At 36.6% G+C, this 14,572-nt stretch overlaps 1 protein-coding gene across 14 annotated transcripts in view; it reads left to right on the top strand.

The window, feature by feature from the left end:
• Nucleotides 1-10,533: 10,533 nt before the first annotated feature.
• PPIP5K2 (diphosphoinositol pentakisphosphate kinase 2) overlaps nucleotides 10,534-14,572 on the top strand; it is a gene marked incomplete at its 5' end in the record, with an annotated part of 70,509 nt that continues 66,470 nt past the window's right edge. For all 14 annotated transcript variants that reach the window (XM_079703541.1, XM_079703537.1, XM_079703546.1 and 11 more), the window contains 2 exons: nucleotides 10,534-10,647; nucleotides 13,398-13,593. In XM_079703541.1, the coding sequence (XP_079559667.1) occupies nucleotides 10,534-10,647; nucleotides 13,398-13,593 (310 nt within the window). The remainder of the gene's footprint in view (nucleotides 10,648-13,397; nucleotides 13,594-14,572) is intronic.

Below are 14,572 nucleotides of genomic sequence, written 5' to 3'. Positions count from 1 at the left end.
AACATCTTTACTAATTAGAGAAATGCAAATCAAAACTACAATGAGATATCATCTCACACCAGTCAGAATGGCCATCATCAAAAAATCTAGAAACAATAAATGCTGGAGAGGGTGTGGAAAAAAGGGAACACTCTTGCACTGCTGGTGGGAATGTGAATTGGTACAGCCACTATGGAGAACGGTATGGAGGTTCCTTAAAAAACTACAAATAGAACTACCATATGACCCTGCAATCCCACTACTGGGCATATACCCTGAGAAAACCATAATTCAAAAAGAGACATGTACCAAAATGTTCATAGCAGCCCTATTTACAATAGCCCGGAGATGGAAACAACCTAAGTGTCCATCATTGGATGAATGGGTAAAGAAGATGTGGCACATACATACAATGGAATATTACTCAGCCATAAAAAGAAATGAAATTGAACTATTTGTAATGAGGTGGATGGACCTAGAGTCTGTCATACAGAGTGAAGTAAGTCAGAAAGAGAAAGACAAATACTGTATGCTGACACATATATATGGAATTTAAGAAAAAAAAAGGTCATGAAGAACATAGGGGTAAGACAGGAATAAAGACACAGACCTACTAGAGAATGGACTTGAGGATATGGGGAGGGGGAAGGGTAAGCTGTGACAAAGTGAAAGAGCGGCATGGACATATATACACTACCAAACGTAAGGTAGATAGCTAGTGGGAAGCAGCCGCATAGCACAGGGAGATCAGCTCGGTGCTTTGTGACCGCCTGGAGGGGTGGGATAGGGAGGGTGGGAGGGAGACGCAAAAGGGAGGGGATATGGGAACATATGTATACATATAACTGATTAAATTTGTGATAAAGCAAAAAATAAAAAAAATTAAAAAAAAAAAATAAATAAAAAAAAAATAAAAAAAATAAAAAATAAAAAAAAAAAAAAAAAAAAAAAAAGAACTATTTGGTCCCTAGAAACTATCCAATGGAATAGTTAATATGAGCAAATGGCTTTAGGCTATAATACTCAGAACAAAGATAAATATCTTCCTGTTCCCAAATATTATTAAACAAAGGTATCATTTACAAGGGAGAATTAAGTGGTTTGAGTTATAAACACGAAGATTACATTACACCTTTTTTGGATATGCTCATGTTTTCAAAAATTCTTAAAAAAATAATTACTCGTGTATTAAAATATGTAGGGATGAGAAAAGGCAGTAAAGGTGTCTTATTACAAATCCTAATTGAGGAACTGTCAGGATCAAATTTGGTTGAGCTTTTTACACTATGCCCCTGGTACAACATTAAATGAAATCAATGAATACTTATTGTAGGTGTAAATACTTATTACTTGATTCCTTTAATAATTTTATCTTGTGTGTGCAATAAAGGCAGTTAGGTACCACTTTAAATAAAATTAGGATTTAACTGTGTTTCACCAAGGGCAAAACCCAATTTAAGCTTCTAAAGGTTATAATACGCATATGTGCCAACTTTAAAACTTAAAATCTGTAATATTTCGATAAACATATTTACTTGGGATCATTAATTTTACTTCCGAATTATTCTATTATAATCTCTGAAAAATTGGAAGTGCACAATTTTATGTAACGAAAACGACTGGGAAATCTAATTACACAATACACTTCCCTATAATCTGCTTCACTTCAACGTGCAAATTCATTTAACAAAAACGCCTTCATCTCCATATGCATACACATGAAGCCACGTGTGATAAATGAATTTAAATTTTAAAAATTATTTCTCTACTTTGGTTCAGAAATGCTCATTTAAAGAACATCCACAGAGATAGTAATTTTCCTTTAAAACAACAGGGCAAGATTCTCCCTTAAACTCGCATTTCTGCCCTCCACAGGAGATTTTAATCTGGGGCAAAAGATTAAAGGACAACTATGATAAAGTAAGGAGGAGAATTCTTTACTGTCAGCCAAAGGCAGCACTCAACTTCTGAATTTGCTACTCTGAGGGAGCATTTCCAGAGTCTGGGTTACTCGTTAACTAATTCTTAAGGGCAAGGTCCAGTTAAATTTAGCGTAGGCAAGAAAATGACCAATAAGTAAAACTCGGTCACACGCAGAAGGCACCTCCCTAGGCCAAACAACGGAACTCGTCCCTTTTCTGCTCAACTGTCGCGGGCATCGCAACGCCCAAGCAAGGCCCTCCCGCTCCAAGGGCGCCTGCGCAATCTCCACAAAGTCAATTAAACCCTTCTTTAAACTAGTTGACACGAATGGTTTTGAAATTACTGTCAGCTCACGCCTAATTTTAAAAAATCATCAGGTGTGAACACACCAAAACGACCACTCACCGAAGTGGTCCTAAACGCAAGCGTCAAGATTTAAGCTTCCTCTCGCGATTTATGTGGTGCTGCCGGAAGCGGAACTACCCGTGTGGTTAAGAGAGGAGTGTTTACGGGGGCCTCGGAGCTTCGGTCAGAAAAGGTTAGGGCGGATCGTTTGGTTCTTGCCGGAAATCGTTCCGCCCGGTGAGGTTTCTGTGTGAGACCCGAGGCGGGAGGGGAAGAGGCGTGACCAGGGTTCGGCGAGGTGTAGTGTTGCCTACAGAATCTCTCTGTGGCCTTCCAGCTGCTATTGAAGAGAGAAGACCCAGGTTCAAGCTAACAGCTGGAGTCTCTTTGATGAACACCCCAGTTCTGTCCCGGGGATTAAAGGGGAAACCGAGGCCTGAATGGGCGCGGTCATTTCCTGCAGTTCGCGTGACTACCGCAGCCGTGGCAGGTGCGGGCCCCGTGACCGAAGGAATCAAGATGCGGAACCTGGTCCCCCGAGGTTTGCGGCCGCTGCTGGGCAGTTGTTTTGTCTCCTGCTGCGCTCTGGGGGAGCCTAGACACGCGCTCCTCCTAGGGGCATGTGCCAGAGAGGCAGCGTGGGTGTGGAGGAGTGACAGTACAGCCTTGAGGGTCCTTCCGTGTCTTAATTTCTCCTCCTCCTCCATTACTTCCCTTTTCCATTTCTTGGGTTTGAGATAACCGGAGGTTTCATCTTAGCTCGAAGGGAAGGCTGCGGTCTCGTTCCACCGAAGTAGGCAATCTCGAGTTTGGGGACTGCTGTGGGTAGAGATGGCTATTTCCATTTTCATTCCTCAGTCTTTATCCTTCTGCTCCTCGCCTTCTCCACTCCACTACAAGAGACCAAAAGCCCCTTCCGTTGCAGCTTTCCAGAGTAGGGAAGGAGGCTGCAGGTCAGTGCCGCCCCTAATCGGTTGGAGTGTTGCATCCTCGCGCGCTTCGAGGGAGAAGGGGCGAGGGAGGTGACCACTGGATCTCATTTACTGGGACTTCCTGGGAGTTTGCGACCTTTGGAGTCCCGTGGATGATACTTACCTTGGCTTTAGCGTATTGAAAAGCTTAGTTGTGGAAGTAGGAAGCCTCCTTGCTGACTTAGGCACCTAGCATCCTTGCTCTACGGTGGGATAGGGTTTTGCTTTGCTACTGAAAATTCTTCATGAAAAATAAAGGTTTTGTTTCAAGCAAATAAAAAAATAATGATAGCTGCCATTCGCTGAGTTCTTGTGTGCCAAGTGCTTTACATAGTTTCTCATATACTTCTCTCAACAATTCCATGAGGTGTATTATATTATTATTCTCATTTTACAGAGGTAGGAACTGAGTCTTATCTCTAAGCCTCACTTAACTTGCTCTAGTAAAGTTTTGCTACTAGTAAACGTTTGAACAAACCTGTACTAGAAAGCAGGTTTTTCATACTTCAAAATCTGTATTCTTAACTATTACATTACCATTGTCCTACCGTTGTGCTTCATTGCTTCCAACTTCTTCATTAACATTTTCAGTAGCTCAAAGTATTCATTAGAAAAATATTTGGTATGCCTATTTAGGTGTCTGAAGGCAGACAGATGTGACGTCTGTCTTCATGGAGCTTCAGTATTGATGCAGAATTAAATAATTCAGAAACCAAAATACTTAAACTTGCATGGGTTTGTTTAAAGCAGGTGATTAAACTGGTGGGCAGAAGATGCAGGTTGTACAATCAAAGCTTGCTGTTTAAGTTTTAAACCCACGACTTGCAGGGTAGTTGTTGTGAGGGTATTAAACTTAACAATTGGTTGAACGCTTATTCATCACTCAAATAAGTGCTATGCACCAGTTAAGTACTGGGAATATATAGATGACATCCTCTAAAAGCTCCCATGCAACACATATGGATAGTATTGTGGAACTATTAATGTTCTTATGTGGAAATGATACTGTGGTTATGTAAGAGCATATCCTTATTTTTAGGAGATGCATAGTAAAGTATTTAGAGATGACACATATTGATGTCTACAACTTACTTTCAAATGATAGAGCAATTGTTGAGTCCAGTGGTGGGTATATGGGTGTTTACAGTGAACTGTTCTTTCAATTTCTGTGAATATTTGAAATTTTTCACAATAAAAAGTTGTGGAGGAAAACCATAACTGTAGTGGCAACATATTTGTAAAGATAGATCCAAAATGCTGTGGAACGTAGAGGATGGGAGAGGGTGCTGATGTGTATTTGGGGGTAGCAAAGGCGTGACTTCCAGGCTTTTTAGTTTAGTAGTTTAACAAGCCCTCCAGGTGATTTGAGTGCATTCTAGAGTTTGAGAACCAGTGCTTTGAGTGTGGGTACTTTAGTAGCATGATACTAATTTCAAATTTAGAAATCAGCCTTAATAGGTATTTGTCTTTTGCACAAATTTAAACAGATTACCAAACCTGGCTACACTTTGATTTGTTAAAATATAGATTATCTGGTTAAGAAATGCTGTTGTAGAAAATTTGTGGGAGGTCTATTAACTTGAGTTTTTACAGATGTCCCAGATAATTCTGATGTAGCCAGTCTATTATGGGACTACTGCTATAGAAAGAATCTTAAAGATAAGAAAGGCTCAACTTTGATACTTGAATAATGTAATATCTTTAAGGCCAGTTATATGTTTTGGAATTCATGATGGAGGATGTAGGTTGGTCGAAATGCTAAATAATGTGGAAATGCATAAGGTATATTTGGTTTGTCAGGGGTTCAGGTGAAATAGCAATTCATTTAGAATATCCTGGATTTCCTATCATGCCCATAAAATTTCATCTTGTACTACAGTATACATATCACTTGGGTAGGGGAAACAAAAATACATTTATTTCATACTTGTAGTTTTATAAGTATTTATTTAATACGTATAATGCTGTGGTAAGGACTGTGGAGTCCTGATTTTGCCCTTAAGTGATCATGATGGCCTTTGGTTTAAGCAGACCTGGATTTGATTTCTTTTTACAAGTCTTATTGGGTGTGTGGTTACAGTCAAATTTCTTGAACTTTCTGAGCTTCAAGTCCTCACTTATAATCAAATGATGGACATTTATCTATGTACTGCAAGCATTTGTAAAACGAGGAAAATATCTCTAATCCCAGGATTGCTGAGAATAATTGTTAAATCACAAAGTCATAACCGCTTCCCAACTTTTTTCATATTAGAGTATTCATAGAAAGTGATAGTATTTGTACAGTGTTTCCAGGAGAAACTGAAGAGAGTGGTTGGAGGCAACTGGCCAGGGGGTTCCAGCTGCCATACTTGACATACTTAAAGTATTCATTCGTGGTGAGGCAATGTATTGGGAAGCTCTGGGTTAACAAATTAAGTACATACCAGGTAGCAATGATGAATAAATGTTCATTCTCTTGAAGCTTATCGTGTTTTGAAGGGATGTACACAACCAAAACAGCTAAATAATGCCAAGGTTAGAGGTGACCAAAGGGCAAAATGAATGATTCATAGAAGAAATCTTGGAAATTGTTAAGGAAAGGTTTGTGAGGGAATATTTTTGGGGTACTTGAGATGTGCCAAGCATCAAGAAGACAAAGACTCTGCTTCGTCAGCTTTGTCTCCTTTTTTATCAGATCAGATCTGTAATAATAGCATGCCCTCCTAACAATGGCAAATACAGGTTTTGCTTGCCATGTACTTCCATTGTTCTACACTCCCCCTCCTTTTTTTGAGTTGTACAGCGGTTCTCAAACTTGGGTGCACATTAGAATCTGAGAAGCCTTAAAAATACCTGGGCCTTTCTCCCAAATATTTTGATAAAATTGGTATGGAGTATTGCCTGAGCGGTGGGATATAAGAACTTTCTAAATATAATTTAATCTGTAAAACAACTTGAAAGATAGGTACAATTTACTGAGGCTCTTAGAGGTTAATTAACTTGCTGAAGGTCACACAGCTACTGGAGTTAAGATTTAACACCAAGTGTTTTGGGCTCCAGAATCCATACTATTAACCACTAGCCTGTTCAGTCTATTTCTAGTATTTGTAAGTATCGTTCATATATCAGAAGAGAAAACAAAAAAGAAAGCCTTTGCCTACCTTTATAACAAAGCCCTTCAAAAGAATTGTCAGTATAGCTTGTCTCTACTTCTTCTTCTCCCGTTCTCTTAAAGGCAATCCAATCACATTTAATAAAATTGAAAATTCTTACCGTGGCTTCTCAGTCCTCTGTATGTATCTTAGCTACTTCTCTGACTTTATTTTCTATCATTTTTCCTTTACTTGCTTGCTCTGCTCCAGCTGCATATGTTCTCCTTACTTTTCCTTGATCATGTGAAGTATGCCAAATATTTATGTTTTAGGGCCTTTAGAGTTTGTTTCTTGTCTGGAATGCTCTTGTCATATAACCCCATGGCTGGTTTCCTCATTAATTCAGATTTCTACTCAAATGTCACCATATTAGGGAGGTCTTCCTAACATATATTTATTTGTTGATTTGTCTATTGTCTCTTTCCAAATGAGTGAATGAGACATGGTTTCAGACCTAAACCCATAATCAGATGGGGGACATACATATATGTATTTGAAGACATATGTATTTGAAGCAGCATTGAAGACTGAAACAGAATTTGACTAAGTGAAGAGAAGGGGACAGATCAGTCATTCATTTATACTCTTGGAAAAAAATGTGCAGGATACACATTTTTTTCCAAAAGCTGATTTCTACTCACACATAATACACATATAAAGTAGCTCAAAAATTTGGGAAAATACATAGTAAAGGGACTAGTAGGAAATACAACCCAATCATTCCACAACTAAGAACTACAACCAGTAGTTCTGCCACTGGGTCATGGTATTATTAATTGACTTTTAAAATTTCATTTTTATGCATTCTAGACTTTTCACGATGAACACTCTAAAATTACAGTTTTTGAAAATTAATTTTCAGCTCTGTAGAACAGGATTATTATCACTTTCATTAAAGCACCTAAATTAGAAGAAAGTACAATTTTAAAATCATGCCATAAAGTGTACACATATACATACTTACATGCATATATATATAAGTAAACATATATCTTTATATGCACTGAAATACATCTCCCACTGTTGCCGTTCTGAAAAGTGAGACATTATTGCATATTTCTATTGTCAGTTTTGTTGGTGTGCTTATCACACGAAAACAGAAAATGTTAATTTTTTTTTTTAAAGTAGGTTGTCTTTTTTTTAAATACTCTTCCGTAATGTGATTATTTATTTATTTATTTATTTATTTATTTGTTTATGGCTGTGTTGGGTCTTCGTTTCCGTGCGAGGGCTTTCTCTAGTTGTGGCAAGCGGGGTCCACTCTTCATCGTGGTGCGCGGGCCTCTCACTGTCACGGCCTCTCTTGTTGTGGAGCACAGGCTCCAGACGCACAGGCTCAGTCGTTGTGGCTCACGGGCCTAGTTGCTCCGCGGCATGTGGGATCTTCCCGAACCGGGGCACGAACTCGTGTCCCCTGCATCGGCAGGCGGACTCTCAACCACTGCACCACCAGGGAAGCCCAGAAAATGTTAATTTACTTGGCTGTCTTCTTTCTAGACCTTAAGCTGCTTAAGAAAAAGGTTCATGTTTACTTTGACTTTATATTGCCAGCACCTAATACTGGGCCTTCTGTAATAGGTTAAAAGTTATTTGTGATTTAGGTCAACAACTCATGAGCAATATTCATTTTGTTAGATTTTATGTTATGTTAGTAGGGAGCTTGGTTTATAGAGTGCCTATAGAAACTAAGGTTTATTGAGTGTTTAGTATATGCCAAACATTTACTTACTCTTCACAAAGTTACAGGGTACTATGATACCCCCTTTTTTATAGATGAAGATATTTAGAGAAACTAGCATAAGCTGCTTGTTATGTAATGACAGATTTAAATAGGTATATCTGACTGTAAAACACATGCCCTTTCTGCTACTAAATATTCAGTGTTAGGGCTGGTTTTAGGTGGATGGGAGGGGTTGAAAACTAAAAAGAAACCAAAGAGGTTTGCCTTTTGATACAAAACAGAAGAACTGAGATCAGCTTATTCACTACCATCAAGTTTTAAAATAATTGGAAACTTTCTCTTTTTTTTTTCAGCAAACATCTTTTATATATGAAACAGTGCAAGGGAAATTGGAATAAAAAGCACTGATACATAAAATGAATTATTTCTGCTTTTATTCTTTAATGATAAAGTTTTAAATTTCATAAAAATGTAGTTGCCTGGCTAGGTAAACTAGTTTTTTTTTTTAATATAAATTTATTTATTTATTTATTTACTTTTGGCTGTGTTGGGGCTTCGTTGCTGTGTACAAGCTTTCTTTAGTTGTGGTGAGTGGGGGCTACTCTTTGTTGTGGTGTGCAGGCTTCTCATTGTCGTGGCTTCTCGTTGTGGAGCACGGGCTCTAGGCGCGCAGGCTTCAGTAGTTGTGGCACGTGGGCTCAGTAGTTGTGGCTTGTGGGCTCTAGAGCTCAGGCTCAGTAGTTGTAGTGCACGGGCTTAGTTGCTCCGCGGCATGTGGGATCTTCCCAGGCCAGGGCTCGAACCCATGTCCCTTGGATTGGCAGGCAGATTCTTAACCACTGCGCCACCAGGGAAGCCCAAGGTAAACTAGTTTTAATGTTTCATAGGGAGCCACCAATTAAACTGGAATTAGATCTTTAGGGATAGGACTTTTGGCATTATGCTTTGCAGTTCTAGCTAGCTTATCATCCAGCTCTTAAGAATATTTAATCAAGTAATTTCTTGTATTACCAGGAATCAAATAAAGTATTTGATATGTAGTTTCATCTTGGTAGGTGATTAGTTTTAATATGACCAAGGAACCAAGTACATGTAAACAGCTTTGCTAAGGAATATTCTGAGGTTATATCACTGTTGTATGATAGTTCTTAAACTGATGTTCATGGGCATCTGTTTTTGTGGAAAAGTTTGGATGTCGGTCAGTCACATAAAATTGCTTGCAGAATTTAGTGTACATGTGCATTTTTTCTGAGAAGATCCATAGATTTTAGTAGATTTGCCACAGGTTTTTTGGGTTTTTTTTAGGCTTTATCTTTATTTTTTTTAATTGAGGTATAGTTGACATATAATATGTAAGTTACAGGTGTACAATACAGTGATTCACAATTTTTAAAGGTTATACTCCATTTATGGTTATTATAAAATATTGCAAAAGAGTTTGTGACTCTAAAACTTTGAGCTGCTGTTATAATGAAATCTTGTTTTCATTCTAATCTTGTTTTGTTGATTTATATGTGAGACCAAAATGCAGAATGGTTATGTACCCCAAAAAACCAGTTTGCAAATTGAACTTTTACAAATTGAAGCCTTTTAAAAATTGATTTAATGTAATTTCAGATTGGTGTATAGTTGTTAATGATTTTTAAATCCACATTATATTTTATCCTTTTCCATTCTATTCAGATATTACTGAACTATGTGCAGAGGGATTTAGCTTTTTTTTTTTTGGCGGTACGCGGGCCTCTCACTGTTGTGGCCTCTCCCGTTGCGGAGCACAGGCTCCGGACGCGCAGGCTCAGCGGCCATGGCTCATGGGCCCAGCCGCTCCGCGGCATGTGGGATCTTCCCGGACCGGGGCACGAACCCGTGTCCCCTGCATCGGCAGGTGGACACTCAACCACTGTGCCACCAGGGAAGCCCGAGGGATTTAGCTTTTAGTGTAATATTGTTATAATTTGAATGATTTTCTCCTAATTCGTTAGATATTTTTAGACTTGAGGAATTTAGTGTACTCTTTTTTGTTATTTGTATCAGTTTGTCAAATTGCCAAGATATATATTATTGAAGATGAGAGTCTAAATTTCTTAAATTTATGGAAAAAATCTCTTTTCATTTGAAGGTATACATCAAGTTATTGGTAATGATTTTACAAGTGTCATTTAAAGTTATTTTTACATGAGTGATTTTGAAGTACAGTCTCCAAAATTAATTTTTTAATTGCATTTTAGGTAAAAAGATTGCCATATCAACTCACTGAAGCAATAGCATCACTGTCTTGTTTTTTAAACTGCATCAACAATGAAGCAATAATATCTGAGAACAAATGAACATTTGCCAACTAACTGTCGTCACAATTTCAAGTGATTGTATAAGCAGAAACAAGCTGCAACAGACCCATGTGTCAGCTCTTACAGAGAGAATGCTTTTTTCAGATGCTGTTTATTTAGAAACAGTTTTAGTATATCACATTTAAGTTATATTTATATCAAATGAAATAAAAATGAGTGAAGCCCCCAGATTCTTTGTTGGACCTGAGGATACAGAAATAAACCCTGGAAATTATCGACACTTCTTCCACCATGCAGATGAAGATGATGAGGAGGAGGATGAATCTGTAAGTTGTTTGTTTGTTTAGTGAAGGGGAATTGATACCATTGTCTTAAATTATTAAGACATTTTTTTCACATAGAAATTTGTCGGAAATTTTTAAACTGAAAAAGCATACTGTGTGTCATTAGTAACATTACTGAATCTATAGTGCTTCAAGAAAGACAATTGGAGGTCAGATTTCTAAGTTGTTTAATAATGACTAATTTAGTGTCTTTCATTGATATGCCTAGTATAACACAGGGTTAGGTAGAAAAAGTGACAAGGAGAAAGAGTAATCAGGGCCATAAATCAAAAGGGTTCCTTGTATGTAGAAGTGCTACAACAAATACATCAAGATAAATAATTTTAAAGGTATTAAAGCAGAACTGCTTAACCAGCTTCATTAAGTTTGTCATGTTGTCAACACAAGTAGTGGTTGACCTGAAGATATCCCTTTTATTAACTATTCAGAAGTCTAAACTGTGTGGCTAGGAGAAACTACCTCAAGTATCTATGGGTGTGTGTGTGTATGTATGTGTGTAAACCATACTGGATCTTTAGGAGTAACACATTTATTATGTTTATTTTGCTATGGTTATGTTAGCTCAACATTTTTATTACTCATCATTTTTGTCCCTTTACAATTAGAGATTGCTTTACTTTGAGAACCTATTTAAAATACAAACAAAATATGTGTTTCTTATATTTCCAATTGAAAAGAGAATTTTGTTTTAAAACAAAAACCTGTTATACTTGATGTAAGTAGTAAAAATGAACCAAAAATAGCTATTAGATGACTCTTCAAATTCTTTTTCACTGTTATTTAACAACACCTTTCACAGTGCAGTTATACATCTGAAATGCAAAATCAGACTGTCACCCATTTAAAATCTATCCCACCCCCCCACCTCACCCCTAGAAAAAAATGATGGTTTTCAAACTTCTCATACCAGCCCAAACTTTTCTTCATCTAAAGTCTTATGTAGAAGTCCAGTAACTAAAACATTCTCTAACTGACTTAGACTAGAAAGTACTTTTGATTCTGCCTCTGCTACGCTTACCCCTTTTCTTTAGAGTTCTTCTGAGCACATGAGAACACCACTGATAAATCAAGTCCAGTCTTCTTCCATATAAGGATTTTTATCTCTCTCCTATGTCTAGAACTGTACTTGTCTCTCTTCTCTTTTACCTTTTATGTTTTAGCAATGTCAGATTTTTATTTCCCACATATTCTATCTTGTACCATGCCTCTTTGCTGTAATTTCTGTGAAATGCCCCTCCTTTTTGGATAATTTGTGAATCATTTTTCATTCTTCAAAACCTCAGATTTCATGTTGTTCAGTCTTCCCCCTCTCCTTACTCTTTTCCCCATGAGAAACTTGAACATTTTTTCCTCAATACCATTTCTGTACCTTGACTATATACTTCTATTCTGTGTATCACTATGTACTGTATGATTACTGTGTTTCCTGTTAGATTCAGAATGCTTGATGACAGGTAGTTTCTGTATATGTAACTCTTCAGTGCTTAGCATAGTTCTTGGAATATTGGCACTAATTAAGTTGAGTTCACATTTTGAGGAGCTTGATTTGGTTCATTGGACCTGTAGATTGATAAAATGATTTGTTCCAGGTCGTTCTGTTAAGGTATCAAAGACGTTAGGTTGAGTACTCTTGTTGTCTAGGGAAATCTACTTAAGGAACATCATAATGAGCTATGCCGAGGCTTTTGATCAGGAAAGAATTGAATAAGGGAACATAAAAGTAGATGATCAGAGGGTGAAAGACAGCAGATCCCAGGGAGGTTAGGATTTACAATCTTTGATGGTAACATCAAATCCAATACCAATTTGAACTCTAAATTTCATATGAGTGAGAGGAATAATGCTAAGCATAAAGAAGAAGAAGAATTCAGATGTTGCCCTGTTTTATTTTTAGATTTATAATAAGAGAAAGTCTAGTAAAACACTTTTGGGCCCAGATTATAATGTCGTATGAAATAAATAAATATAGAAGAGAGAAGAACTGAAATGGAAAACTGGACACAGCTTTATATTTGATAAAACTCTCAAAGTACCTGAAAGCAAAGACCTCAGAATGAATCTTGAGTAATTTTATAAACCCATGAGCTACTCATAAGTTGTTTCTATATTCTGCGTTTTAAATTTCAGGCTGAATCATGGCCTTTGAGCTGTAGCAAGGGTGCCAGAGATGAGCAACACCGTAAACTAGGAATGTTGAGTACGAAGATTGGGGTGTCAAAGAGCATAGACACCTCTGTTTAGCAGTGTGGCTTTCTCCAAAATTTCCTTCTAAGTTGTCATTGGTGACCAACTCATATTTAAATTCAATCTACAAAAATATTTTAACACTGCATAGCTTTGTAGTGAAAATATCTTATTTTAGGCAAGAGAATTCTTTATCTCACTCCTATTGGCCCTTTAGGCCTTATTTGCTCCTTTAGCAATTTAACACTTTGCTAAATTGTTATTTAGCAAATAAACGCTAGAGACAGTTAAGGAAGTATTTAAGTTTGAAATCTGAATGAAAGTAGTAACAGTGTTCTGAAGCGTTAAAAAAATTTTTCCAGACCTTTGTAGAAAACTATTATTATTAAGTATTATAACAATATAATCTTGAAAAATGCCTGTTTGGGTAATGTGTCACTTTTATTGATTCATCACATGCTTTATGTACTTTTGACAGAGATTTAAGATAGCTGTACTTTGGAGTTGTTATCAAGTCAACCTGATTTTTTGTTTTCTTTCTGTTTTAGCCACCGGAAAGGCAGATTATGGTTGGAATATGTTCCATGGCAAAGAAATCCAAATCCAAACCAATGAAGGAAATTCTTGAACGGGTCTCCTTATTTAAATATATCACAGTAGTAGTATTTGAAGAAGATGTTATTTTGAATGAACCAGTAGAAAACTGGCCTTTGTGTGATTGTCTTATTTCTTTTCATTCTAAAGGTAGTAAAACAGAGAGGGAAACCTCTTTATCCTTTCTAACTATAAAACTAATAGATAAAATAGAAAAATAAAATTAAACTCACCTAGTCTCACAGATAAGTGATATTAACATTTTGATATATTTCTTTCAATCTTTTTTTCTGTGTGTATTTTTTAAAAACACATTTAGTGTTATAGTGTATATGTAATTTTATATTTAATTTTTAACCTAATTACATCAAGAGGTTTTCCCCTTCTATATCATTTGTCAAAAACCTGATTTTTAATGGTGTCATAGTATATCATCCTGTGGATGTACTATATCATACTTAACCAATATCCTAAAAGTTAGATGGTTTCCAATTTTTACTATTAAAACTAAGGTTGTGATGAACTTTTTGAATGTATGTCTTTGTTTACAACTGTAAGTTGCTTAGGACAAATTCTTGATTTTTTAAATATTATAAGCCCATATGTTTTGCCATACAGAAGATGGTCTATCATTCCTCAATACATATTCATGCTTTATTTCTTAAGAACTTAATATTTGAATTTTATATTTGTCTTGCTATCTTTTATAAATCAAACTGAAATATCAATTAAGCTTAAGTATTTCTTCAAAGTAAAGTCCACTAATCAAAAGTTACTAAGTGTATGTCTGAAAATTTATAACCTAAGAATCTGTGAATTAAGTTAATTTTCATTAAGAGCTCTAATTTAAAAGATATGCACTCAGTTATAAATGTATTCATATTAAATCGTTTTGTTACCAAACTAATGTAGCCTCCAGGTGTGTTAAAGTCTCACTTTAGTTAGGTGTTCAGCAGGAAGGGGATGGAGCAGGTTAAGACTTTTTGTGCTCCATACACTATATTGATTTTCGTTATTTCATAGAGAAGTCAAGTCCCTGGTCTTCTTTACAGACTGAAGTCATTCATTTTAGAGAATCTTAAAATTTGCTTATCCTTGATGGTAAGATGTTCTTCCCTTACTATCACAT

The sequence above is a fragment of the Hyperoodon ampullatus genome (assembly GCF_949752795.1).
Source record: "Hyperoodon ampullatus genome assembly, chromosome: 4".
Taxonomy (NCBI): domain Eukaryota; kingdom Metazoa; phylum Chordata; class Mammalia; order Artiodactyla; family Ziphiidae; genus Hyperoodon; species Hyperoodon ampullatus.
The sequence above is the reverse complement of the archived record's forward strand: the minus strand, read 5'-3'. Positions and strand labels throughout refer to the sequence as shown.